The sequence below is a fragment of the Nyctibius grandis genome, chromosome 21 (assembly GCF_013368605.1).
Source record: "Nyctibius grandis isolate bNycGra1 chromosome 21, bNycGra1.pri, whole genome shotgun sequence".
In the NCBI taxonomy this organism is placed as follows: domain Eukaryota; kingdom Metazoa; phylum Chordata; class Aves; order Nyctibiiformes; family Nyctibiidae; genus Nyctibius; species Nyctibius grandis.
In genome coordinates, this window is record NC_090678.1 from 4,870,067 (window position 1) to 4,895,778 (window position 25,712).

The 25,712-nt window shown below is 52.7% G+C and overlaps 1 protein-coding gene across 1 annotated transcript in view; it reads left to right on the top strand.

Moving 5' to 3' along the window:
• The window catches only part of PAPPA2 (pappalysin 2), a 93,584-nt gene that overhangs the window by 65,207 nt on the left and 2,665 nt on the right, over window positions 1–25,712 (top strand). The window contains exons 17-20 of the mRNA XM_068416771.1: window positions 5,390–5,558; window positions 6,748–6,880; window positions 8,037–8,146; window positions 11,008–11,079. Of these exons, the coding sequence (XP_068272872.1) occupies window positions 5,390–5,558; window positions 6,748–6,880; window positions 8,037–8,146; window positions 11,008–11,079 (484 nt within the window). The remainder of the gene's footprint in view (window positions 1–5,389; window positions 5,559–6,747; window positions 6,881–8,036; window positions 8,147–11,007; window positions 11,080–25,712) is intronic.

Genomic DNA, 25,712 nt, shown 5'->3' on the forward strand with positions numbered 1-25,712 from the left:
GCCGTTATGGTGATGCTGGGGGGTAAAGCAGCATTCTGTCTGAGATGCCTCCAGCTGAAGTCCCTGTTGGGTACAGGCACTAAAGATTCCCTGGCACTGGCCAGCTCCTCCCCAGAGTCTTGATGCTAGCCCAAGTCAAGTAATTATGTGCTAATTGTTTAATGCCCCCTTCCAGTTTTAATTGGATGCAGACTTCATCCCTACTTTGCTCTGGGGTAGGGTTGTTGTGCGCTGGGAAGCAGTTGCCAAATTTCTTGCCTTGTAATGAAGGAAGTGGTTTCTGTAAACAGCTTTTCACAGTGTTAGGAGCGTTTCTTGGGCCAAGGGGAGCTAAGCAAATTATGATTATGGCCACGATCACACGGACTGCTTTGCAAACTGCAGAGCAGCTTGCGTGCCTGTGGCATTTCAGGCACTGGACGTGCAATCAGATCAACTCAGCTTGCAAAGTTAGGCCATCTCAGTCATGCTGCAGCAACTGCTGGTAGGAAGGATGGCCCTCTGGGAGCTCCTGAGGCTCCTCTGATGTGTGCGTAACTTCCCTATGGGTCTGAAGAGCCTGTGACACAAGTCATGCAAAGGGATTTATGCTTTCATGGCAATGCACGTTGACATACATTTTCACATTTGGTATTATCATTACTACTAATTCGTCTAACATCTTTGATGGTAGAGTATGATCCTATTACAGTAAGCAAAAAAACATTAACAGAAACAGAAAATTTATTGCTTTCTTATCATGCAAACGAACTGCTATGTGAGTGGCGTGATTCAAAGCAAAAGCCTTTCCTTGGAAGTGTAAATGCTGGTGTATCGTCTCATCTGGAGCTCTGTGTATACACTCAGCACGAGTACAAACCCCTTGGCATGTGTAGTGAGTAGTAGTTACTAACCAGTAAGCGGGCCAGTCAATTGCTGGATTGCTGGAAATCCTTCTGGTGTTTCAGCCCTGGCAGGCAAAGGATGGGAGCTGCCAGAGTGAGAGGTTGCTTTCTTCATTCAGGCCAGTTTTGGAGAAAGCAAGTTGTTGGAGAAGGTGATGGAGAGCTCTGTGAAGGGAGCAGAGTCTCAGTTGATGACTTGGACATGAGGTTTTGGGGTCTTCTGAAGTCTTTCTGGGTTCAGCAAACAGGTTTTGATCTATTGCCTCCCTGTTGTCCATCAACCCAGCAAGCACCAGCCTTGCTGAAGGATTTAGTGCCACACAGGAGTTGATGGGCACAAGAAAGCAAGACTCTCTATGTGTGCTAGTCATTGGAGAAAAGTCATGCATGATCCATGGCTGACACTGAAGACTCCCCATGCCAGCTAACTAGTCCAGCCTTGGAAATATAGTCAGGCTCCCTTTGAATTATTCTTCTAGCTCTAGTGATTATGTCTTTTTAGAGAGCAATGATGGAAGGAGTGTAACCCCTAGCTGGCCTCACCAACAGCTATGGGGCTCAGACTGTTCTCCAGGGCAGCTGTAGAGGCATCTTTGGGTGTCCGTGGCTTCTCAAGGGATCAGCCCGCTCTGCTATGTGAAAGACATGCTCACCTTCTCACAGCGCTGTTATGAGAAGCTTGGTCATTTCCTTCAAAGCTGCTTGTAGGCACCTTCCTTCAGAGATGGCTCTGGATCCCCAGTGGACAGGAACAGTTAAGCTGTAATGTGAGCGACCAGGAACTCAACCCAGACATGGCTCAGCATCACCTCCTGACTAGCTGCTTTTTTGATCAGCCACCTTTAGTGACTTTCTCTCTCACGCACCTTGTAAAATACCAGGGCTGCTACAGCTGCATTAGGGACTCAACCGCTGGGGCTTTGCCCCTGATGTGGTAGGGCTACGGTGCCCACCATATGCAGGCCTGAGCCACGGCTGGGATCCAGCTGTCTCTGTCCAAGCTGGTCCCATGGCAGCACCAACCCACTCACCTGGATCACACATAAGTGTGAACTGCCAAGGAGTAATGTTTGGCATCCTCCAGGGCTGCAGCACTGAAAAGAGACGGCCTGAAAGTCAGAGGTCAGATACTTAGAGGAAAATGGGCATCACCCACGCAGTGGGTCCTGGCTATTGTTTCCACCACGAAGTGTCACCTGAAGCAGCTCTAACAGGAATATCTAGGACATCCTTTAGAGGAGCACTCTAATGCTGAGAGGGTGCTCTCAGTTTGGGGACTGAAAGGATCAGGACCTGCAGAGAGGTTGTTTCACTTGCCCAGCGTGGGATGATTCCTTCAAGAGAAGAGATTTTGGGATATCAAAGCTACCTTTGTGAGGGGTTTAAGCCCCTTCTGCTAGCCTGAGGGAATGAAGCAAAGAAGAACTAGGTACCCAGGTCTTTTCAGGCAGCTTTGAAAGTCTTAGCTTGCATTTTGACCAGAGATCAAGGGAGCACAGCCCAGCCCCATGATGAGCTTCCATGGAGATGCTAGCCCTTCTGCCTCCTCTCCCTCACCAAAGACTACGGTGGGATGACAGAGACCATGAAAGAGGGAGAGGAGGCAGAAGAACGTGGAGGAGAAAATGGACTGGAAGGAATTAGCAGACCGGGGGCTGGAAATGCATCAGAAAGATCACAGCGGGCCAAAGCAGGACAGCCTAACCCGGGAGCATCGGCGTTTAGCAGGGCACCAGGCCACTGTACACTTGTGGTGGGTGCGAAGGCGTGGGGTGCTCGCTGCTTCTGCCCACATCTGGCCCCTTCCAGATTAAAGGCAAACACCCACGCAGCTGAGGGAGCCAAGCAGCCAGGTAAAGAAAACACAGGCTGTCAACCCAACTCCTGTGTCACTTCCACCTCTAAGGTCTCTGATGAAGATTTACAGCCCAGGTTGCCTAGGCTGTTTGGAGCACAGCAGCAGAGTCCTACGAAGCTGATGTTGCTCTCTTCCAATTTACTGGCAAATCTCCCTGCTTCCCCCCTGTTCTTTTGGAAGCCGTCAGTCTCCTGCCATGGGAGATGAGGCTTTAGGCTCATTTATCACCGTTCCCATACAGCAGACCCAGTTCCCCCAAGCTGGCTGCCCCAGTACGTGGCTGGATCCTGGCCAGACTCCTGCGTGCTCAGCTCTCGCTGGCCTCGGACGTCTCCCCTGCCTCCTCTACCCATTAGGCATCCGCTTGCCCAGTTGGAGGGGAAAGCTTTGACTCTGATTTTCCTGGCTTCCTCGTTAATCCTCGAGAAATGCTGCTAACCCAGATCAGAAGAAGTCGTGGGGGTCTGGAAATTTCAAGCTGCTATGAGGTTGTGTGTTTTTTATATATATATATATATATATATATATATATATATATATATATATATATGTATTTTTTAAAAGCCGCTCCCTTCCCTTCTCTGTGCCTTAATATAAACCGCTCACTTCATACGTGCGGCAGTGGTCCACACGCCACCTTCTACCCTGGGGTCAGGCCAGGCCAGCCCTGTTTGAAGTTCCCCAGCACGGATGCTGGCAGTGAGGTGAGCCTTCAGAGCAAGGTGGCTTCTCGCCCCAGGTCTAGGGGGGTGCAGGTCTGGGGAGAGGTGGGAGAGGCCGTGCATGGTGCTGGCACCACTCCAGCACCACATCAAGACAAGAAGCCCCAGTGAAGGTGATGGGGCTGCAAACCACAGTGTGCACCTGTGCAAACTGCAGCTCCTGCAGCGTGTCCTCCCCACGCTCAGCCCTCCTCTCCAGATCTTCCCCGACTCCCTGATAAAGAGCATCTGCCACCATTTGGAGGAGCAACAGGGAGGTGCCATGGCTGCACTGGTTATAGCCCAATGGCTATAGAAGCAGTGTGTGGCTGGGATGCTCCTGCTTTGTAGAGGAGCTTGCTCGGTGCCCGAGACCTCGCTGTCGCAGTGAGACTTTGCTCCTATCGCTGTAATGCCATCGGCTGAACCCCCAGTGATTTACCTCTTGCAAGTCATACAGCTGGATCACACCCTGCGTGCCAGGCGATGCAAGAAGGGGAAAATGCCACTTGAGGACCTGGACGTCCAACACAGATCAGTGCCTCTCAGTGTGCACCTTGGCTCACCTTTAAAGGTGGGCAAAGAAAAGCGTTCAAACAGACACGGGAGGAGGCAAGGTCTGATGGGGACATCTTCGAAAGGCAGTGACCATCATCCCAGTGGAAAGGGCGAGCAACCAAGTTAAATTAGCAGGTGGGATGAAACCACAGATGCCCACAATGGGATCCAGAGCTGTTCCTCCTCACTACCCTTCCAAAATCTTACATAGCTGCAGTTCCCTTCAGTTGATTCAAGGCTACTGCTCTCGGGGTGACTTTGCAGCACCATTTGCTGCTCAGGTGCTCAGGCTGCGGGAGCACACTCTCCTGGAGTGGTCTGGTGGGAAGATATTGTGTGGAAGGATGAGAATGCTTCAAAAAACTCTCAAATTTCCCATCCAGGAGTTCCCAGCAGAAATGTAATGGGGATGGACACCAGCTCCTGCCCCAGGTCTGGCAGTGGGGTGCAGATGGGGTCCTCTTGCTGGTAAGGTGGCACCTGGAGCCCTGCCTGCTGGCACCAGGGGTGGGAGAGGGCAGGGGCAAGCAGCTGGAGCAGACTGTCTGGTAAAGAAGGGCACAAAAAAGTCTTGTTAAGGATGGAGCAATCAGCCCTGGCTCAGGTAAGGCCCATCAGTGCTTTCAAAACTTGTGTGTCAATGTCTGGGGTTGTGGTGACATCTCCTCTTCTGGGAGAGCAGATCCCAGCTGGCCCCATGCCTTGAGGGGTTTTGGTGCCTCTATGTAAAAGACACAGTGTCTCCGTCACTGCTGAGGACAGGAGACTGAAAAGTGGGTGGGCTCCACTCCTGGACTTTTTCCTTCCTTTCTTTTTCGTTGTTTTTTTGGCAAGTGGTTTGCGCCCGGGCTGTTTTAGCAGCCCAGGATGGTATGGGTCTGGTGCGGTACGACTACCCCTCGGCGAGAGCGGGGTTGACAGATCTGGCTGGAGTACAAAGAGGAGCCTCAGGAGCAGCTGGGTGCAGGCCAGCAGGATTTACTGGTGGAGGCTCACTCCATCCAGCAAAGTATGTAACTACTGGTGGTGGGACAAAGCAGCCCAGGACCCGCAGGGGCTGCGGGCCAGAGAGGAATGGTTTAGGGGCACCACGAGAGGTGGGGAGCGATGGGGTGGTGAGCGCAAGGAAAAAATAGCTATTGTTCCTAAATCAGTGTGATCTCCCAGTGAAGGGAAGGAAAGGTCCTGGCTGAGCATGGGCTGTCCCTTCAGGAGGACCTGCCCGCAGTGAGGGATGGGATGGCATGGGGAAACCCCAAACATGGGGCTTGGTTGTGCTGCAGGAGAGATGTCTCCAAGGTGCTCTTGCCTCTGTGGGATGCTTGGTATGGCTGAGGTGGGAGGCATCTGGGGGGCTGCAGCCCAGCCTGGCGTCTGTGTTTCCCCAGGAAGTTCCTGAAGGTCCAGTGCCTGGAGAGTGGGCAGTGGGAAGAGGGGCACTGCGTCCCCGTGGTGTGCGAGCCCCCGCCGCCCGTCTTCGAGGGCATGTACAACTGCACGCGGGGCTTCGAGCTGGACAGCCAGTGTGTCCTCAGCTGTGAGCCCCAGGGACACCAGGTGAGTGACTTGCGGGGGGAGGCAGAGGTCAGCCGAGCGTTGTGCTTCAGAGCACCTGAAAACAGCAGGGATCCCTGTGCCCCACCGTGCAGGAGGACCCTGCAGCAGCTCGGCCGTCCCCAGGGCCAAATGTGTGGGGAACACCGAACAGCAGTTCCGCTGCAAACCCAAAGCTCTTCTTGCGGGATGCCAGCCACAGCACGGGGCGCAGCACTGCCTGGGGATGCTCTCCTGCTCTGGTCCTAGGCAAGTCTGCTTGTCTTGAGTGAAAAGGGGTGGAAAGCAAAAGTAGAGGGTTTCCAGCGTGTTTTGGGAGCTGCTGCGAGTGTATTCACTTGGGATGCTGGGTGACCTTGCTGCAGCAGGCTTGCTAACCAAGGGGCTTGCCTGGGGATGGGGGCTGCTGTCTGCCAGCCTCTGCCACCCAGGTTTCACAGAATAAATCAAGTTGGAAGAGCCCTCTGGGATCACAGAGTCCAACCATTGCCCTGACACCACCATGGCAACTAGACCATGGCACTAAGTGCCATGTCCAGTCTTTTCTTAAACACCTCCAGAGATGGTGACTCCACCACCTCCCTGGGCAGCCCCTGCCAATGGCTAATGGTCCTTTCTGAGAAGAAATACTTCCTAATGTCCAACCTGAACCTCCCCTGGTGAAGCTTGAGGCTGTGTCCTCTTGTCCTATCGCTAGTTGCCTGGGAGAAGAGGCCGACTCCCACTCCACTACAACCTCCCTTCAGGTAGTTGTAGACTGCAATAAGGTCACCTCTGAGCCTACTCTTCTCCAGGCTAAACAACCCCAGCTCCCTCAGCCATTCCTCATAGGTCAGACCCTCCAGACCCTTCACCAGCTTGGTCGCCCTCCTCTGCACTCACTCCAACACCTCAACGCATGTTTCGCATCTGATCTGCTGGAAGGGTCGTGTCGGAAGGAGTACGGTTGATTTCCTCTGGTGGGATCCAGTGGCGGCTGGAAACAATTTGCTTTCTGGGCAGTAACACAAAGCACACACACAGGCTGGACCAGATGGCTGCAACCCAGCTGCCCCAGAGGACTTCCCCCTGGACCTCACTGGCAGGAGGGGGGCCCTTGCATTTTGCTCCCCCCAGAGCTGGGCAGTGGCCAGGCAGGGTGAGCCCTGCCGCTGGCAGTAGTAACACCGGCTGCTCTCCTTCTGCTTTGCAGGTTCCCATCGTCTGCACCAAGGAGGGCCTATGGACAGAGGAGTTCAAACTGTGCGAGAGCTTACGGGGCACCTGCCCACCACCCCCGGAGCTGAATTTCGTGGAGTACAAGTGCGAGCAGGGGCACGGCATAGGTGAGGGCAGGCGAAAACTAAACAGCAAACCAAACCTTATGTTGACTCAGCCCTCCCAGAGGGCTGAAGGTCACGATGACTCTTCTTCTTGTAACTATCCCCACTAAATCTATGGAAAAAAAAAAAAAAAAAAAATCCTGTTTTCTTTTCCATCCTCTTTCTAAACATAGAGCCAGGGTGGCTTTAGCCTTGTGTACACCCTGGTTGTACTCATGGGCAAGACTCAAAGCTGAAGGTGGCTCCAGCTTGAGCATCTCTCTTTTCAGAAGGAGCAAGGACTTGTCTTTAGGGCAAACCCAGCCCTTTGCAGTAATCTTCCTAATCTGTAGCCCTCCATCCCCTGCCCCAAGGCCTCTCCACTTGTTATTACTGCTGGTGTTTGCAGGGTTAACGTGGCAGGTCCTAGATAAAAGCTGCAGTGACAGTTGTGTGTAACAGGGCACTTTCACCAGATGAGGGACCACATCACCCATTTCTTTCTCCTGGATTCGGTCGCTTTGTGCTTTCAGGAGAAGCTGCGATACTCAGTCTCAGTCATTGCATCTTCTCTGTCATCGTGCTGGACAGGACACTGGAGCAAAGCCCACGCCACTCCGAAGCAAACACACTAGTTATCTGGGTCTGATCAAAACAGGCTGAGGCGGGTCTAAGGGCAGGGCCTGCTAAGGCTAAGCTTTGGACAGACCTGATGTAGGGCTGGGGTTAGGGCTGGGATCCACCTGGTTTTCCAAGGTGGTTTTTGCAGCTTTTTTTCTTCCTGGGTCATAGGAAGGTAGTGGTAATTCAGCGTGGTAGAAAAACCTATGAAAGATGCTTCCTAACATGTCAACATTCAACAAACATCCCATAGCATCCAGGCTAGACTTATTTTCATGCTGGATCCCATGTCCTGCCACCAGGGCTTGAATCCATCTCTTAGGGCATGTTCAATATTCCTCTCATCTGGGAGAAGGGAACTCAACACAACTTCTGTCGGGTCTTGCATAATTCTGGGTTTGGGGAAGGAATTGTCATCCCAGGTTGGGAGGGAAAGGGTCTCCCCTACATCCACCTCTACCCTCTGTGAGAAGCCTACACGTTTGGGTCTGGTGCCCTCCTGTAAAACACAGTTGCCTGGTTCCTGATGAAGCCCTCAAGGCTGTCTCTCCTCCCGCAGGTGCTGTGTGCATACCTTCCTGTGTCGTGCCTCCCAGCGACCCCGTCATACTGCCCGAAAATGTAACTGCTGAGACTATGGATCACCGTCTGCAGCCCACCAGAGTCCAGGTAAGCGGGGAGGTGGATTCCTCTAGCAGGGGATTCACTGGCAGCATAGAGGGGAGCTCCCCTCCTTTCTATCTGGTGTTTTTTAACCAAAAGCTCTTTGCCTCGGGTAAAGATGGGTAAGACTTGGGAAGACAAGCAGCATAAGTGATCTCGGGGCTGGCTGGCCCTCTCCAAGGAGCTGCCCAGGCTGTGTGCTCTTGGAGGTCCCTGCTGTTCCCTGTCAGCAGGTTCCAGTGCCGAGGTCCTCCTCCCTCCCACCACTTCTTCCTCCTCTGGGCATGGCACTTAGTGCCATGGTCTAGTTGACATGGTGGTGTCAGGGCAATGGTTGGACTCGATGATCCCAGAGGTCTCTTCCAACCTCATTGATTCTGTGATTTCCTCCCTTGCGGACACTCTTGCACAGCCTCCTGCTCTCCTGTACCAAAGTTCAGCGTAAGTTACCAGCTCCCAAGCCAGCTTTCAAGGACTTGCAGGATACCGCAACGAATGAAGAGAAATGTAGGAATCCTGCTGATTTTTCAGGGTGAGCTGCATGCCTAAACCTGCTAAGCTGCTGTGATTGTCAGCCAGCGTGCTGAGAGAGCAAAAACTGCCCCTGGCGCTGGGCACAGCGTGAGCCCTGGTCCCCGATTACCTGGCAGCAGAGATGCAACCCCAGGCAGGCATCTCCCTGCCAGGGAGGAGGCAGGGCACTGTCAGCTGGAAGGTGTCCCTGGCTGCCAGGACCCTTGGCCGGCCAGTTGCCTCTGCTGCTGGAACAGGGGAGCCTTCCCCTCCCCATCTCTTACTCATTTTGTAGGCAAAACAGCTCAAATAGCTCAAATAGTTTGGATCCTAATGGCACAACTTTCCCAAAAAGCAGCTCCGCCAGGGTAATATTTTCTTAAAATAAAACCGAGATGCATATAAGGAAGGAGGTGGAACAAAGAAAAGCAAACAATCTCCCCAGGAGCCAGCGCTCCTCTCCAAATGCGTTCCCCTCCTCCTGGGAAGCCGCAGGAGGCCCAGCATCGTGCCTGTGGATACTACTGTACCCCAGCGGATCGCTGCCGGGGGGTGAGGACACCCAGGGCGTGTGGGATGGTTAAGCACGAGCCTTGGAAGGAGTCCTGGCCTCTGAGGGATCGGAGGGCTTGGCCCATCGAGGCGGTGGCGTTCGTCTTGCCTCTCGCCGCCACTGCGGGCTCTTGTGCAAGGGAGGAGGAAGAGGAGGAGGGGAGGCGTTATTTTAAGCAGCGGCGCTCCCCCTTGCCAGGAGCTCTCTCCCTGAACTGTCTTGTTTTCCTCTCTGCCTCTGCCCCCCGCTTTGCTCCTCCAAGCCTCCAACAGCTCGCCGTTCCTGGGAGCCACCGTGCTCCCGAGGTGATGGAGAGGATGGGGTGAACCACACAGGGAGCTGCAGAGGCCACTCGGGGAGGGCATGGTCCCGTTTTCATAGAATAACAGACTGGTTTGGGTTGGAAGGGACCTTAAAGATCATCTAGTTCCAACCCCCCTGCCATGGACAGGGTCATTTTGCTTTCAACTGTGATTCATTGCATCCCATAGCTGAGGAGGTTTGTCCCTCTGCCCCTTATTTCCCAGTCTGTGATATGAATATATTAATATGAGTGTACTAAAATGCTATTCAAGTTGTCCACCAGCCACACATAAAACAAGTCAGTGTGGTTAGGATGCAAACAGCCTCTGGGCTGAGCAGGAATTGGCGAGCTCAGCCACCATCCCCAGCCTCTGCCCCATGTGATGGCAGCTCCCTCCACATCTGCCTTCCCTGAGGACAGCCAGGACCTCATCTTGCCCCAGCCCCATCACCATCTCAACCGAACACGCAGCTGAAGGACCTGCAGCAGGTCCTGCGTGGGCAGAGCTGTGCCACCCAGGGATGCTGGAGCTGGGCTGCCTGCTGCTCCGCATGTCAAAGGGGAGGCCAGGAGAAAACATACGTGCCCCTCTGTGCTCCTCCGGCGCTGCGAAGGGCATCCTAGGACACCTTCACAGGCCAGACGTCGTTTTATGGGGCCTCAGATTTCAAAGCCTGCCTGAGATTTACAAGGAGGAAATTGCCTGTGCGGTGGGGCTTTTCTTCCCCCTGTGTAATCACGAGCGCTCCCCACAAACCCCCGCTGAACGAGCGGGACGGCGCGTTCCAGCGCCGTGAAACCAAGCCCTTCATATCTCCCTCTGTGTCCGTTTGGCTGCAACAGCTGAGTTCGTGCCTCGTAAATACCAGCGATAACCTCAGCCCTGCGAGTGAACGTGAGCCTGGTGTGTCTGCTCCAGGCCAGGTCTGGGGAGGTGAGTCCTCCCAGGACCCGGGTCTCGGAGCCTGGGCAGGGGTCAATGAGCTCATTGATGCAGGCACCGAGTGATGACTGGCTGAACCCCCCATTCCGTATGTGCAAGAAGGTGGTGACTCTGGCATCACAGAGAGAGGTGATGGCTGACTCTAGCCTGTTGTGGCCTCAGGTGGTTTCCTCCCAGCAGCGGCTCGTGGCCAAGTCAGCCACTGTGAGGTGGCACTGCCAGCCAAACCCACTTCTCTGGTGGTCCCTGCCATCTCCCTCTGTCCTCTCCCAGTTGTATATCTATGTGCATCTACGTATACACCACATGTGTCTGTCTAACCTCTGCCTTGAACAACGTACCCTGGTTTGTGGGTGAACCAGGTGTAGCTGCCGTGGGTTTGATGGGCTTCAAAGAGTTTCCCATGGGGCAGAGGTGCAGGGAGGGTCCTGGAGGTGCTGCTGCTGTTCTGCACCACAGTGTTGTGGGAGACCCTCCACCTCCAAGGATCACTGGTGGCTATTGCCCTCCCTCTGCTGCCTCACCTAACAGTTCTTTTCTCCTTCCCTCCTCAGCACATTGTGTGCACGGGCAGGTGGCGATGGTACCCAGACCCCTCTGTCATTCACTGCATCCAGTCGTGCGAGGTAAGCCCCCACCACCCCCAGCAGGAGCTGCCTGCTCCTTGCAGGAGAGCTCCTGGCAACAAAGACTCGCTCCAGCACAAAGCCGGATGGCTTTGATCTCACGTTTGCTCCAAGCTCGACCAGGGCTTTCTGGCTGAGTAGAGAGACCAGAGCAAGCACCCTTGGGTACGGTCCCCCGCAGCCAGGGCGATGCTGGGGAACAAGAGCTGCAGAATAACCCGTTTCCCTCCTTGCCTGCTTCTTCTTGGCCAGCCCAGGAAGAATGTTCTAGCAAAAGGATTTCACTGGCAAGGGGTATCCCCAAAAACCTCGTGCTGACTCCAAACCTGGATGTTTCCTTGACCAGAACTGCAGTTCTAGAGTAACACGGATCCAGAAAAGCCCTGCGTGACTCACGCGTCCAACCAAAATAACTAGGATTTCCAGCCTTGTACATGCAAAACAAACCGCTGCTCCTGAAGAATCTGCAGACAAAGAATTCCTTGCAGAAATCGGTTAGCCGCTCATTTCGCATTGAATAATGACCAGGCAGGAGAAAATCACAGGCAGCCTGGAGTCAGTTCGCAAAGGAAATTAAAAATAGGCAGTCTTTGTCCAGCACTAGCTGTTATTATGATTGAGGAAAAGAAGGGGGGGGTATTTTGGAATGTTGTATGCTGAAAATTTGGGATTTTTACCAAAAAGGAAAATGTAAATGAAGTTTGCACACCAAAAATAGCTTGGGTTTTGCTGACTTTTTTTTTTATGTGCTCGTTTCAATGCAAACGATCGCTTTTGCTCACCGATTCTGCCTAGCTCAGCTCTTTGTCGACTGAAGTGTGGGAGAAAGGGCAATGTTGCAAGGGGCACATTCCCAGGAAGGAAATGTTATGGTCAACAGAAGGTGCAGCAGTTATTTCCCAAACTCGACGGCTGTGTGGTGCGTCTCTACTGCAAGACATGGGCTGCAAGCATAGGGGAATGAGGTGCTGTATGCTAGAGAGGTGTTTGACAGTTGAGTACCAGAGCTTAGCGATGGATCCTCTGGTGTTTTGGGAGCTCCAGGTCTTTCTAAACCATATCTTTTAGCTCAGGTTTGGGGCAATGTATTTGAAGTAGGATGGGCTTATGTGGAAGAGCAGTCTAGACGGTTGTGGTGATCCTGTCTGTGGTTCTCCTGCTAGCAAGGGAGAGCCACTCCTTGTGCTCTCTGGGAGTTGGTCCTTCCAAAAAAGAAACAGATGGGCTATGAGGTGCTCCTTCTTCCCTTCCTGTGCAGCTCAGGGGAGAGAAAGCCGAGATAGGTGTGAGGATGTTCCCTCAGGCTCAGGTACACCAGACCCACCCCAGCCTTTCCTTCTCTCTGGTTCCTGCACCTCACCTTAGGTCTGTGTCTTCAGCAAGAGGTATCGTAGGGGATGATGAAAAATGCCAGCTTGTTTGTGTGTGTGAGAGAGAGATAGGGACCGATACCTGAAATCCAGCATCTTGGGGTAACGGTCACTGTCTTTTCATTAGCCACCCAAACGTGGTTACAGCCAATACCTCTTTCTGTTCCTGGATGCTTGTCATCCCTCTTTACTCTTAGAAAGCAATCCTAGACAGCAGTCTTAGCATACAGGAGGAGGGTTAGGCAAGCCAAAATCTTGCAGTGTCCTACCAGAACATGAAGAGTCCATGCTCTTCATCACCCTTGTAGACTTTTGTATGCCTTTTCTGCTTTCAATTAACCTTTCATCAGGAATGACCAAGCAGTACACACTCTTCCAGCTGAGGTCTTACCAAAGCCCTGCACAAAGCTTCCTTGTGCTGGAAATGTCTCTTTTGATAGGACCCAGGACTATATCTGTCATTTCTGCAGTTGCATCAGTCTGGCAGCTCAGAGATCTCCTGAGGTCAGCAAGTACACCCAGATCTTTCTCTACCTCTTTTGTTTCCAACTGATGAGCTCCAAGCTAGCAGCAGATGTTTTACCATCAGTACAAGAGCTTGCCCTTCAGTTTTATACAAGTGAATGTCATCCCGTTTCTCCCTGTAGTCCTTTGGGTCATCTATTTGTCAGATATCCCGATCCTCCTCTGTGGAACAATGCCTTCTTCCTCGTTAGCAATTTCATCAGCACAGGCCTATTTTTAAGGTCACAGTCGCTCACTGTAATACTAATGAAGATTCATCCTCAGATTTTCTTTCACCCTGATGCTCTCTTTTTTGAAACAGCTCACAACTGCCTCCTCCCTGTTCTCCTCCTCCTCACTTCTCACATGTGTATCTTTGATTGTTCTTTTCATTGGGTTTTCTTCTACAATGCTGCAGGTTATTTATTAAGGTTGGACTGATAAGCCAAGTCTTCCTAGATAACTCTTTTTTTCATATTTTTATAGTAGTCATTGTCTTGCCATAAAGAATAACTCTTACCAAACGTTCCCATTCAAAGTATTGCCCTGGGAGCTGCTGCTCAGCACTGGGAAGAAGGGAGGTGTTACCCAGTTCTGTCGTTTGACCACAAAAAATGCTCTGGATGTTGTTTCTACCTCATCTGCACTTGCTTCCACCCTCACTCCTATTCCTCTCCTGCCTCCATCCTTGTGACCAAAAGCACTGCAGTTCTTGGAGGCCATTTCACTTGAGACACAATCTCTTGTGGGATGTGGGGACATCAGCTGGCTAGAGTCAGGTAGAAATGGGATATAACCTCTCATCTGTCCTTGCTGCATGGTGCCTGCCCACCACATCTCCTTTTCTTGTTCTCCACTTCATTTACCTACATGAGAAACGTTCTGCCCCTGCAGAACATTAGTCCCTGCTGGGTCTGATGTGGTTCAGCTTGACTTGCCATGTCCGTGAGACATCTTAGTCCCAGGTTCCTCCTAATTTCACTGTAATCTCTCACTGGAGGCAGATCCTTTAGGAGCCCAGCCCCTGTTCTCCACTGGGCAGTGAAATGCTGATCCAGTGGACTGTCCAGGTCACCTCAGGTCCGAGTCACCCCTCGGAGATGCCATTGTCTCTCTATTGACTGCAGAGCACGTGTTGGATGAGGAAGCTTCCTTGTCTGGATGCCTCAGTAAGGGGAACAACCCTACATAAGAGAAATCCAGGCCACCTGGCTGGTCATACTGTCTCTCCCTGGTGGAGTCACTTCAGGCTGGGGCATGGGAGCAGCAGCCAAGACTCAATCTTCCCAGCCCCAGCTGGAGCCCTGCCTCACGTCGGAAAGTTCAGGTCACTGCACAATGGCATTAGAGGGATTCTCACTCATCTTTATCGTACACTGGCGGCGGATCAGCCTGCCTGCTCATCCCTCTCGCTTCTCTCCCCACCTCCCTTCTCTTTCCATTAATCTGGTCGTCCATCTGCCTCCCGGCCTCTCACTGTGCCTTGCCAAGTTCCCCATCCCCGGAGCAGGGAGGCACGTAGTTCAGCAGGCGAGGGAGGGAGGGATGCAAACCCTTCCAGGAGCCTGTCAGGAATACGAGTTAGCACGGAGCATGCTTCACCTCTTGAAGGCCAGCGGAACATCTCATCCCCTGCCATCAGCAGAAAAACAGATGGCAGCACTGGAGGGGGAGAGGAGGGGGCTTGGGCCTCGGTGGAGAGGGGAGTGGAGGAGGAGAGAAACCCCTCTTCCCTGCCATGGTTTGGGAGGAGGCAGTCGTGGTCCTGGTGGTGTGCTCAGCTGCTGGGAGGGAGGTGTTTGTGGCATCTGGGACAGGTTCTTCTAAGCCATCCTGAGGTGACCAGCTCACAGCCACGCTCCTCTTGTACCCAAGAAGCAAGAGAGGCAGTTGACTTCAGAGGAGGAGACAGCATGTGCAGTGTTCCAGGCTGCTGCCTTGGACTCTTCCTGCCATGGTCCAAAACAGTCCATGCATGTGTGGCCAATATTGGCTGCTATGGAGCATCTCCTAGTCTGTGCAACTCACCAGCTCTGCACCCCCCTATCTCCCACTACAGGGGCTCCTCTCTTTTCACATTGTGAAAAGACGATACGTGCATCACACTGACTGTACCCCCATCTCCAGCTCTGTTTCACCATTGTATGCAGGTAGCAGAGGGTTAACTGCTGGGTATTTAAGGCAGTACGGTTTGGACAGACACCGTGAGGCAGGGCTTCATACTGGTATGGTTGGAGCTAGGCAAGAGCTACTACAGCTGTGGTCTGCCTCGTACGGTTAGCAATTCCTTCCTGATTCGACTCGGTGCCTTCTCTGGTTGAGGTTGGCTTTGCCGTGCAGTGCTGGGGGAACGTGCAGAGACTCTGGCTTGAGGTCTCTGCCTCATGCCCTGGGTGAAGATGGGCTACACCAGAAAGCTGTGGTGAGCGTGAGCTGCTGGGAATTTCTCAGGTCTTCCCCACATCAGGACAGGGTCTCACTGCCCTTGTGCGTGCTGCCGGCTGTGTTATCACAACCATGTAACATTAATCTGTTCCCTGTTTTGCGGTATTCCTGAGGTGTTACAATGGAAATGATGAGATGGGGATTGAAGCGTGTTCGTGGTTGCAAGTTGTTCTTGAGTCTCTCAGTCCAACAGGTAGTCAAGGACCCTGATGGCTCCTTGGCTCTTCCCACCAGCATGCATAAATCCCCTCTCAGAACGTCTGTGGCTTGTGTCCAGCATTTTTCAGCCAGAATTAACACCTTTGAAGGTGTATGCAATAGGGATGGTGGGAGGTCTTATCTAAAATCAGGGTCCTGCTGTGCTTTAACTTGCTCCCTGGGCAAAGTGCTGCAGGCAGCTGCCTCTGTTCCTTACCATCAGTGGGGCTGTGGCCCCTTGATTGTCCTTCCTCCCAGACCTGGGGGGTGCTCTGACTTTCTACTATGGCAAATCTAAGTGCAGGAAACCAGGCAGAAACATGGTGCTGGTGGGATGCTCTGCTCCAGGAAAGAGATCCTCTTCTGCTCTCCTGGGGCTTAAGGCAATGAGCACTACAGGCGCTCCAGCTTCTCCAGGGAGACTCTAGAGCAACTAGGTATTGCAGCATGGACAGAATTTAAAGGTATCCTCTCATGATGCTCACATCATCACTCCCTCAACTCTTGTTCCCGTGGAAGCATTTCAGGACACCCTTATCCAGTCTGCACTCTTCCTCTGTCTTCTGTCTGGCTTTGGAAACACAGAGAAGATCCTACTGGATGTGACTGCTGCTCTTGCGAGACCATGTGACTGCAATTCCTTCTGGAGTCTTGCCAAAGTCTAAAGCCCGTGTGATGCAGGTGACCAAACAGGCCTCGACGAGTTGCCCTGGATTCTGGTACCTTCAGATTTTGTGTAGTATATGACATGTTGGCCTGCACATCTCAAGAGGATGCAGCAGAGTTGGGAAAAGCAATGAAAATTATTAAGGGGATGCCACAGCTGCCCTTCAAGGAGACTAAAACATCTGGGACTCTTCAGTTTGGAAAGCAGAAGACTGCTGGAGGTTGCCAAGTCACAGAGGTGCTGGATAAGATGAACACAGAACTGAGGAGCACCCACTGAGAACGGCAAGGGGGTTGTTTCAAACAGGTGCTTTGGGCGCAGTGAGCACTGGACTCTGAAACTGGCTGCCACGTGAGGCTGCAGGGGTGAGTAGCAGCTTTAAGTTCAAAAAGGGATTAAACAAATTAGTGGACATCAGGGCTACAGATACTGAAAGGACTAGGCAGGGCTGTACCTTCCACCATGCTTAATGCAGCAAGTGGAGGTGGTGGAGGAGTACGAGTAGCATGGACTGCAGGTAGTGGTCACTTCTGGATCAGATCTGGCCCCTGACTGGTGAAGGCAAAGCCCTTCACCCTGGGGAAGTGGAAGATGAGATGGGGAGCTCTCTACGTACCTGCTGGATACATTTTCATGCTGCTCTTGGCATGAGCAGCATGGGCTGCTTAGTGTGGGATACAGCCTTCCAGGGGATGAGCCCAAAGAAATCTACTCCTCTTCCAAAAATCTCAGCTGAGGCATACTTTTCCTAAACTGTGAGAAGATCTCTGTCCCATGCACACATGTAGAGTGTGATTATAGAAACCTCATTTTCTTAGGAGATAAAGCAGAGGGACATAAAATGATCACACGCCAGCATGGTACAAGGACAGGGGACAGGCACAGCTCTACTGTGCTTACAGACCCATGAAAGATGAGAGCCTTTTGGCATGGGTAGGACCACAGCATCCAGGCAAACCACCAGTGGTGGTGGAGACCCAAAGAGGTGGGAGCAGCCTCAGCTCCCCCAAGCCCCGTTGTGCAGGCTGCCTGCACTTGGGATGCCCCAGCCTATGGCTCCTTCTCTGCTCTCCCCATCTCAGGTGCCATCCCTCCATCCCTGTCCACGTCCCGCTTTCCCCTCTTCCTGCAGTCACAGTTGTGCAGCCGGTGACACAGAGGGAGTGGGAAGCCACCGAAAACACCCGCTGAAATAAAAATCAATGAGTCGCTTCTGATAATAAACAAACATCCCCAAGCGTAGCCGAGCCAACGGCTCTTCCAACACGAATATTCATTCCCCTTCAGCTCCTTCATACCTTGTACATTGTTTTTCTTTCTGTTTAAGATCTGTAACAAGAACTTGGCAGAAACCAGATACAAGTGGGTCAGGAGGCCCTTGTGGTTTTCAGGGCTTGTTTTCCATAACCCGTTCTATCCTGCAACATATTTTGCACAAACGGCTTGGCAGGAGATCTAATCCACAGCAGCAGGCGAGCTGCTGAGGGCAGGACTGCAGGCTGGTGCTCATGGCATGGGAAGTCCTGGCTTCTCTCATGTCTGCAGCAGCAGCCCTGGAAATGGTGACTGCTGGGGACACATCTCTGGGAGCCACCATGCTTGCCAGGAGCACTATTGACACACAGCATCTTCCTTTGCTCCTCTTTGCTTGTTCTTTTCTGCTTCTGGTTTTCTTCTCCTGTTAGCACCGAGATCAGGGCATAAAAAGGGTGAGGCTAAGGACCCCACCATGAGTAGATCATGGACAGGGATGTTTTTATGGAAGCAAAGACTTGCTCTGATGTGGTGTTCACCTACACCAGTTTTCCATCCCTTTCTTCACTCTTGTCCCCATGGACTGTGCAAAGCTCTTTCCAGATTGCTGTCTGCTGAGACGTGGGGTCCCTGAGGAGCAAGGCACAGAGCAGGACAGGGAAGAAGAAACGCATCTCCATTCAGTAGCCCAAGGTGCCACGTACTCACTTCTGCAGCAGAAGTGTGTCCAAACCAAACCCTGGCCTGGGAGGCAGAAGCACTTTCAGATACTGTGAAGGCAAGGACCTGCTCTCCTGCTATGACCATCTACAGCAGCATCCAGGCTAGAGACCAAGCAGCAATCTAACTTCTGCACTCTTCATCCCCTTTCAGACAGCGAGTCTGTCCAAACTCAGTCCAGACTGATTCAAATAGGGCCTGGATGTTTGCAGGAGACCCATGTCCAAGGGACTCCCTTTGTCCTGAAGAATGCCTACAGCTGCATACCAAGACCGCTGGGAGCTGGGCTGTTGCTTGCCTTGGACACGGCAGTACAAGTGATGGCACATAGGCTGAACCCAGACAGCGGGATGCCGCCTTCCTGCCCGTCACCTCTTACTTGAAGCATTCCTTTGAGTATATGGTGTACTTTCTCAAGCAACAAGCCTCTGTTTCCTTAGCGAGGCCTGGGGAGAAGGATGTTGGAGCTGGCGCAGATGTTCCTGAAGACCCGAGATGTGATGAAAGCAGCCTGCACACTGAGCTAACGAGTGGCTCAGGGACACCAGCAAGCTCAGAAACAACCACTGTTTCTCCATTTTGCTTTCTAGCCATGTCTGAGGTGATGGGGCAGGTCCATGATGTCTCCTAGCAAGCACTCCTGCAGGCATGTGTCTCCAAGGGACAGTCACCATGGTTCAAAGGGAGCACAGGAAGAGCTCGGGTGACACAAACTGCGAGACATTAAAATGACGGATGAAGTGCTGGGTTTGTAGGAATTTGTTTCTCTTTTTTCTCTTCAGGCCACTTGGTCCTGGGTGCCTCTTGCCAAATTTCTAGAGCTCTCTTCCTCCCTCGCTGCAACGGGCCAGGTAGCACTTGCTCGCTGGTCAGAATGGCTCAGGGCAGCAAGGCATCCCAAAAAGCTTTTTGAGCAGGAGCCAGCTCTGTTCCCTCTCTGTCCCTCTCTGTGTTTTTCAGGGCTGATTTCCTCCCTGCGTGCCGGAGAGCCTCGGGAAGGAGAGAGGGAAAGTGAATGCGCTTGGGGTGTCGAGGGGAGGGAGGAAAAAAAAAATAATAAAATAAAAGACACACTGCAACAGAGAGAGGGCCAAGAAAAATATTTAATCCAAACAATGAACATTGTCGTTTCCTCCCACAGTCTGCATTCCCAGTCAACTTCCCTGGGCAAGCCGGGGGAGCCAAGAATGGCCGGGCTCTCTGCCTCACCAGCGTGAGTGGTGGTGCAAGGAGAGGGACGTGTCCTGGGGACACTGTGCTATAGCATGGCTTTAATGAGCTCCTGCCATGTCTGCGGCTGGAGGGACTGACACCAGCCCCAGTCCTCTGTAGGGAAACACTGGTTTGGAGGGATGTTGGAGGGATGCAGACAGGGATGGGAGGGGGCATTTCCAGGGACCCAAGCTGAGGTGGTGGATGTGTAGGGGCTTTAAGTGAACCAGACTTTTAACAAGGCTTTGGGTCCTCTTCAACTCCTCCCAGGACCTCCCAGAGCTTTCTGAAACATCTTGGCTAGTGGCTGAGGTGGGAAGGAAGGAAAGGCATCCAGGAGGGAGAAGCTGGCCTCTGCCTACCCCTGGCCAAGGGCTCCTGCAGCATCTTCATGCTTTCCCTTCCCCACACACCCCTGCCTGCTCCCCCCTGCCCCATACAGCAGCTTTCGACTGGGATGCTGCTGCTCTTGCATGTCTTAGACCCTGAAGCTACAGCAATCTCCAGCTCTGGGGCAGCTCAAGGCACATGTTCTGTAAGCCCTGGTTTGGGCCGACATCCCTCTGCAGGGGTTTCCAGCCGTGCTAGGTGAGACCCTGGCCTGGGCTACTGCTGCTTCCTCACTTCTGGTGCTGAGCACATGCTGGTGCCTTTGGGGGCTTGTTCTTGGAGACCTTGCAAGGCGGTGGCTCTTGGGAGACCACGAGCACAGTGAAGGGAAACATTTCCCTGGCAGAGGTTTATTGCCCAGCCCTCTCCCTGTCTCCTCTGACTGATCTTCCCACCGCTAATTTCTTCACCACTAATTTTCTTCTCAGCAAGTGTCATTAGATATTGGAATGGGCTGCCCAGGGAGGTGGTGGTGTCACCATCTCTGGATGTGTTTAAGAAAAGACGGGACATGGCACTTAGTGCCATGGTCTAGTTGCCATGGTGGTGTCAGGGCAATGGTTGGACTCGATGATCCCAGAGGGCTCTTCCAACCTGATTGATTCTGTGATTCTGTAATGGCTCATCCATCACAAGAGCAGAGTTAGCAGCAGTGAAGCTGATGCACATGGGTCTGATAGCACGGCAGCTTTTCCAAGGCTGGTCCCTGCCTGTCTCTCCTGCCCAAATGACGGTTTCCCTGTTCCTCTGGGGCTGCTTTGAAAGCTACAGCTGAGAAGGGCGAATAGCTTAGGGGCGGGTGTCAAGATGATGGGGCCAGACTCTTCTCAGTGGTGCCCAGTGACAGGACAAGGGGTAATGGGCACAAGCTGAAGCATGGGAAGTTCCATCTGAATATGAAGAGGAACTTCTTTACTCTGAGGGTGCCAGAGCCCTGGCACAGGCTGCTCAGGGAGCCCTGGCACAGGCTGCTCAGGGAGGGTGGGGAGTCTCCTTCTCTGGAGATATTCGCCTGGACACGACTCTGTGCAACATGCTCTGGGTGACCCTGCTTTGGCAGGGGGTTGGGCTGGATGATCTCCAGAGGACCCTTCGAACCCTTAACCATTCTGTGTGATTCTGCGGTTGCAAAGCCCAGGAGCCGGGCAGCCTCCTGAAGGCTGGGGGGAAACTTTTTGCTTATTAAGGCTGGACTTGATCCCCTGAAACTGGGATCTGGGCTTTCTGTAGCTATGGGCAGATGGAAACGGCAAGCACTCTCCATCCCAGCAGCAGCGCAGGAGAGCCTTTCGGCTCTTCGCTTACACAACTGGCCAGGTGCACGCTGGATTTTTTTTCTCTTTTTTTTTTTTTTCATCTGGAACTGGTCACTGCCCAAAGCAAGGTAGCGGGCCTTCAGGTCTGCTCGACCAGAGCAAAACCTGCATTCCTGGGAAATGATGTTCATCAAGCACCCATGACACAGCACCAAAGTATGTACAGTGTCAATGGCATCTGTGATTTATTCTTCATGCTCCCTGCATGGCACCTCCCAGCAGCCTCCAGAGAAACGGCACCGCCGAGCCCTCGGAGATGCTTTTGCCCGGGATGCAGCGGGATCTAACCAGTCCTTTCTCACATCCCTCCTTTGCCTGCAATATTTTTCCCTCTTTTTTATTTTCTCTTTAATTTTTTCTCTTTTCATTCTTGCCTATTCCCAGCTTTGAGAGCGTGTGTTTTTTTTAGCCTATTTAAATGGCCAAGCACTTGATTTTATGGTTACTATTTTTATGCCAGCAGCACAGGGCTGGGGCCCGGCCGTGCCAGATGCGGCACCTCCACATGCTACCACATGCCCCGCTGAAGCTCCTGGCTGAGCAAACAGGGAAGACGGGTGGTGTGAGGGGGGGAGATTCGCCGACACAGCCCGGCTCCCCGGCGTGCGGCCTAGCCCAGCACCTCCCTATCGCTTACCGTGGCGTGGAGCGGCTGCACCAATTACCTTATTCATTCTTTCCCAGCTTATACAAGCCATTTCAACCATCCCTTTCCCCCTCCCCAGTGCTGGAGGATGCATACTCTGGCGAATGAAATCTAACTGGCCCTTTCCCTGGGTCACATCCATTGCCTGCGTGTGGCACAGTTGGGCGGTGGTGGTTTCTTTTTTCCTGCCAGCATCTTAAAACACAGAATCACAGACTGGTTTGGGTTGGAAGGGACCTTAAAGACCATCCAGTCCCAACCCCCTGCCATGGGCAGGGACACCTTCCACCAGATCAGGTTGCTCCAAGCCGCATCCACAGCCTTGAACACTGCCAGGGAGGGGCAGCCACAGCTTCTCTGGGAAACCTGGGCCAGTGTCTCACCACCCTCACAGCAAAGAATTTCTTCCTAATAACTAATCTAAATCTCCCCTCTTTCAGATTAAAACCATTCCCCCTCATCCTATCACTCCATGCCTTTGTAAAAAGCCCCTCTCCAGCTTTCCTGTAGCCCCTTCAGGTGCTAGAAGGTCTCCCCAGAGCCTTTTCTTCTCCAGGCTGAACAGCCCCAGCTCTCTCAGCCTGTCTCTATAGCAGAGGGTCTCCAGCCCTCTGATCATCTTTGTGGCCTCCTCTGGACTCGCTCCAACAGCTCCATGTCCTTTTTCTGTTGGGGGCCCCAGAGCTGGACGTAGCAGAAACAGCATCGAGTGTTTCTGCAAGTCACCAACGTGGGCAAACCTTCTTTCTCCCACTGCTGGCATCGCTTTCTGTAGAGTCCCATGGCTCAAGCATGGGCTGAACAGAGCCTGCATGGGTTTTCTCTCTCTCATTACCTGTTCTTAGTACATCGTATTGCCCGTGTCCTCCCTTGCCGTGATCTTGCAAGACCAAAATGAGACTGATGCGAGTACAAGGGTGCCTGTGCCCTCAGGGGTGACCTTACTTTGCTTTTTCTGCTTGCAAAGACGGAACCAGCTGGAGAGCCTTGACAAGGCAAAGCAACGGGAGCCGCCGTGTTCTCCAGGCGCTGGGCGAGGAGCGGGGACAGCAGACCCCGAACCCTGCACCTGGGTCTCTTGAGCCTTGAGTCCAGTTAGTCATTTTTTTATTTTCCCCTCATATATTTTTCCAAGGTAATTTGGAGCACGAGTTGTTAAGTTTCCCCAACAAGTGTTGCCATAGGAGCCTGTATTTGTTTAGGGTGGGGTACGGGCTCCAGCGGGTTGAGAGGAGGGGGCAATTAGCCCTAATAGGTGTAGGGAGAAACTGAGAGCCTCTCCTTCCCCATCCTGTCCCTGTCCCTGTCCTCCCCCCACCTTGCACACAAGATCTGGAAACCATTTCAGACCTGCGCAGCCGGGATGGGCAAACCTCCCCATAATCGTATGGAAACTACCAGCGCGGCAGGTGTTGTTTTGCCGGTGAGTCATGACAGATGGAGCAAAGCTCAAGGAAAAACTTCACCGCGTGGAAGGCTGCAAAAGCAAATCACACCCAGACGAGTTCTTCCCTGCCAGCAGCCCTGGCCGGTCCCCTGCCTGCATCCCTGCACCGGCCAGCCCCAGGATCCCTGCCCTGGCCCTCACGGTGCTCAAAGATGCTTCGTGGATCAGAGACCACCTTTGGTCACCATCATTTAAGATGCACTGATGCTTTTCAGTGGAAGAAATGGCACCCTGGTCTTCTCCAGACGTGGTTAGCGACAGCAATGATAGGAGCCAAATCCCATCTTGTTTTTGAGTGAGCTACCTAACCCAGCTGTGCCTCAGTTTCCCAGATGCAGGAAGGTGTGCTCTTTCTTCTTCTCTTGCGAGATCTTCCAGGCAAACACAACCTCTCTGTGAGTGCCTGGATTTGGTCCAGGGCCTGTGGTGCTGATAGCACAGACAGACTCCATGGTTTGCTGTAATCCCTGCTGCTACTTCCTGCAGTGACCTCAACCTGTATTGAGCCCGTTTCTGTTCCTTGTGAGTTGTGATGACAAAAAGTCACATTGGTTCCCTGGTTTTGGCATGGCTTTTTTGGGGTGAATTATTGGCATTATCACCAGTCCTGCACATGGGCTTCGGCGCAGCGGGTGCAGGGCTGTCGTGGTGCGGTGACATTTTTCAGCTGGCTGTCATTAGGTTTAGGGGTGCTATGGGCGTGTGTCCATCAAAGTCTGGGTCTGGCTATGTTCTGAAGCCCAGTTGGCATTTGGGGCCACCAGATCCAGTGAAATGGGCTCGCTGCTTCCATAAGCCAAGGGGTGCCAGGTTTCCACCAAGAGCCCTTTCTGATGTAGAAAGGCACTTCAAGAAAGATGTTGAGGTGTTGGAGCAAGTCCAGAGGAGGGCGACCAAGCTGGTGAAGGGTCTGGAGGGTCTGACCTACGAGGAACGGCTGAGGGAGCTGGGGTTGGTTAGCCTGGAGAAGAGGAGGCTCAGAGGTGACCTTATTGCAGTCTATAACTACCTGAAGGGAGGTGGTAGTGGAGTGGGAGTCGGCCTCTTCTCCCAGGCAGCTAGCGATAGGACAAGAGGACACAGCCTCAAGCTTTGCCAGGGGGGGTTCGGGTTGGACATTAGGAAGCATTTCTTCTCAGCAAGGGTCATTAGCCATTGGAAGGGGCTGCCCAGGGAGGTGGTGGAGTCACCATCTCTGGAGGTGTTTAAGAAAAGCCTGGACATGGCACTTAGTGCCATGGTCTAGTTGCCGTGGTGGTGTCAGGGCAATGGTTGGAGTCGATGATCCCAGAGGTCTCTTCCAACCTGATTAATTCTGTGATGCTGTGATGACAGCAGTCCTCCTGGAGGTTGGCCATGGTTGCTGGGCCAGTAGCTACCATCACAGAGCCTGGAGAGGGAGAAGCATTTCATTACTAATCACTCGGTTAATGAATGGCCTCTCCATTCTGTTAGCACATGTGGTTGTTGCTTGGCAGTGCTGATGTGTCTCTGTGATAAATAAACCTCGGCTGCAGATCGTTCCTGACGGTTCACTGCAAGTGCAGCATCACATGGACGTTGTTTGGTTGCACCAGTCACACGACCTTGTTTCTCAGCCCTAGTTGGCTGCTTCTCAGCCCCAGTCACTTGTTTTTCTTCTCTGATCAGATGACTCATGAAACTAAACAACAATAAAATGGATTTCTGAATGGCTGCTTGTGCCATTAACATTTCTGGATAGAAAGCTATTCTGCTGTGATAGCTTTCTGCTTCCACATCAGAGCGGAAAGTAAAGAAGGCTTGTTAACGACGGAGCATTTATCTGAGCTGCACCAAGGCAGTCTGGGCCCTGCAAATCCCCAGTTGTCCAGGCAGACCCGACGGTGCAGCAAAGGGCACTGGGCTGTGCCGTGCAAAGAGAAGCCACCATAATTTTGGCAATGCAAAATCCCCCACCACTCAACCATACAATTTCCTTATGGAGGGTGGGATTTGGGCCATGAAGAAGAGAAACGAGGCAGAAGATGGGCAAGGACTGAACCTGGAAAGTGGACACGTTGCCAATATTTCTGGTTATCAGTAGGCTGGTGCCCTCTCTGCTCAATCCAGAGCTGGATTTTGACTGCAGTGATCTAGTGCTTAATGAAGATCCCTTCTGTTTGTCCCAGCTGGCCATCAGATAAGTAGTTTTGTAGTCCAACCTGGCAAGGTTTGGTGCAGCCACATGCTGTGGACAGGGCTAAAGTCTCCAGTGAAGAGTCTAGAGGAATTTGAAGACATGTTCCTCTGGGTCAGAGCCAGACCAAGCATGTTCTGTAACAGGCAATAGTCCTTGCAACCAGTGCTTGCCAATGCTTGGCTTGGCTTGAGTGCAAGTACTTCTGGGAGACTCCTGACCTTGCTGAACCTTTCTCATAGGCCAAGGGAGATAAAGCACCTGCCTTGATGAGACTGATCCTCTAGCAGGATGCTCTGTTGATCC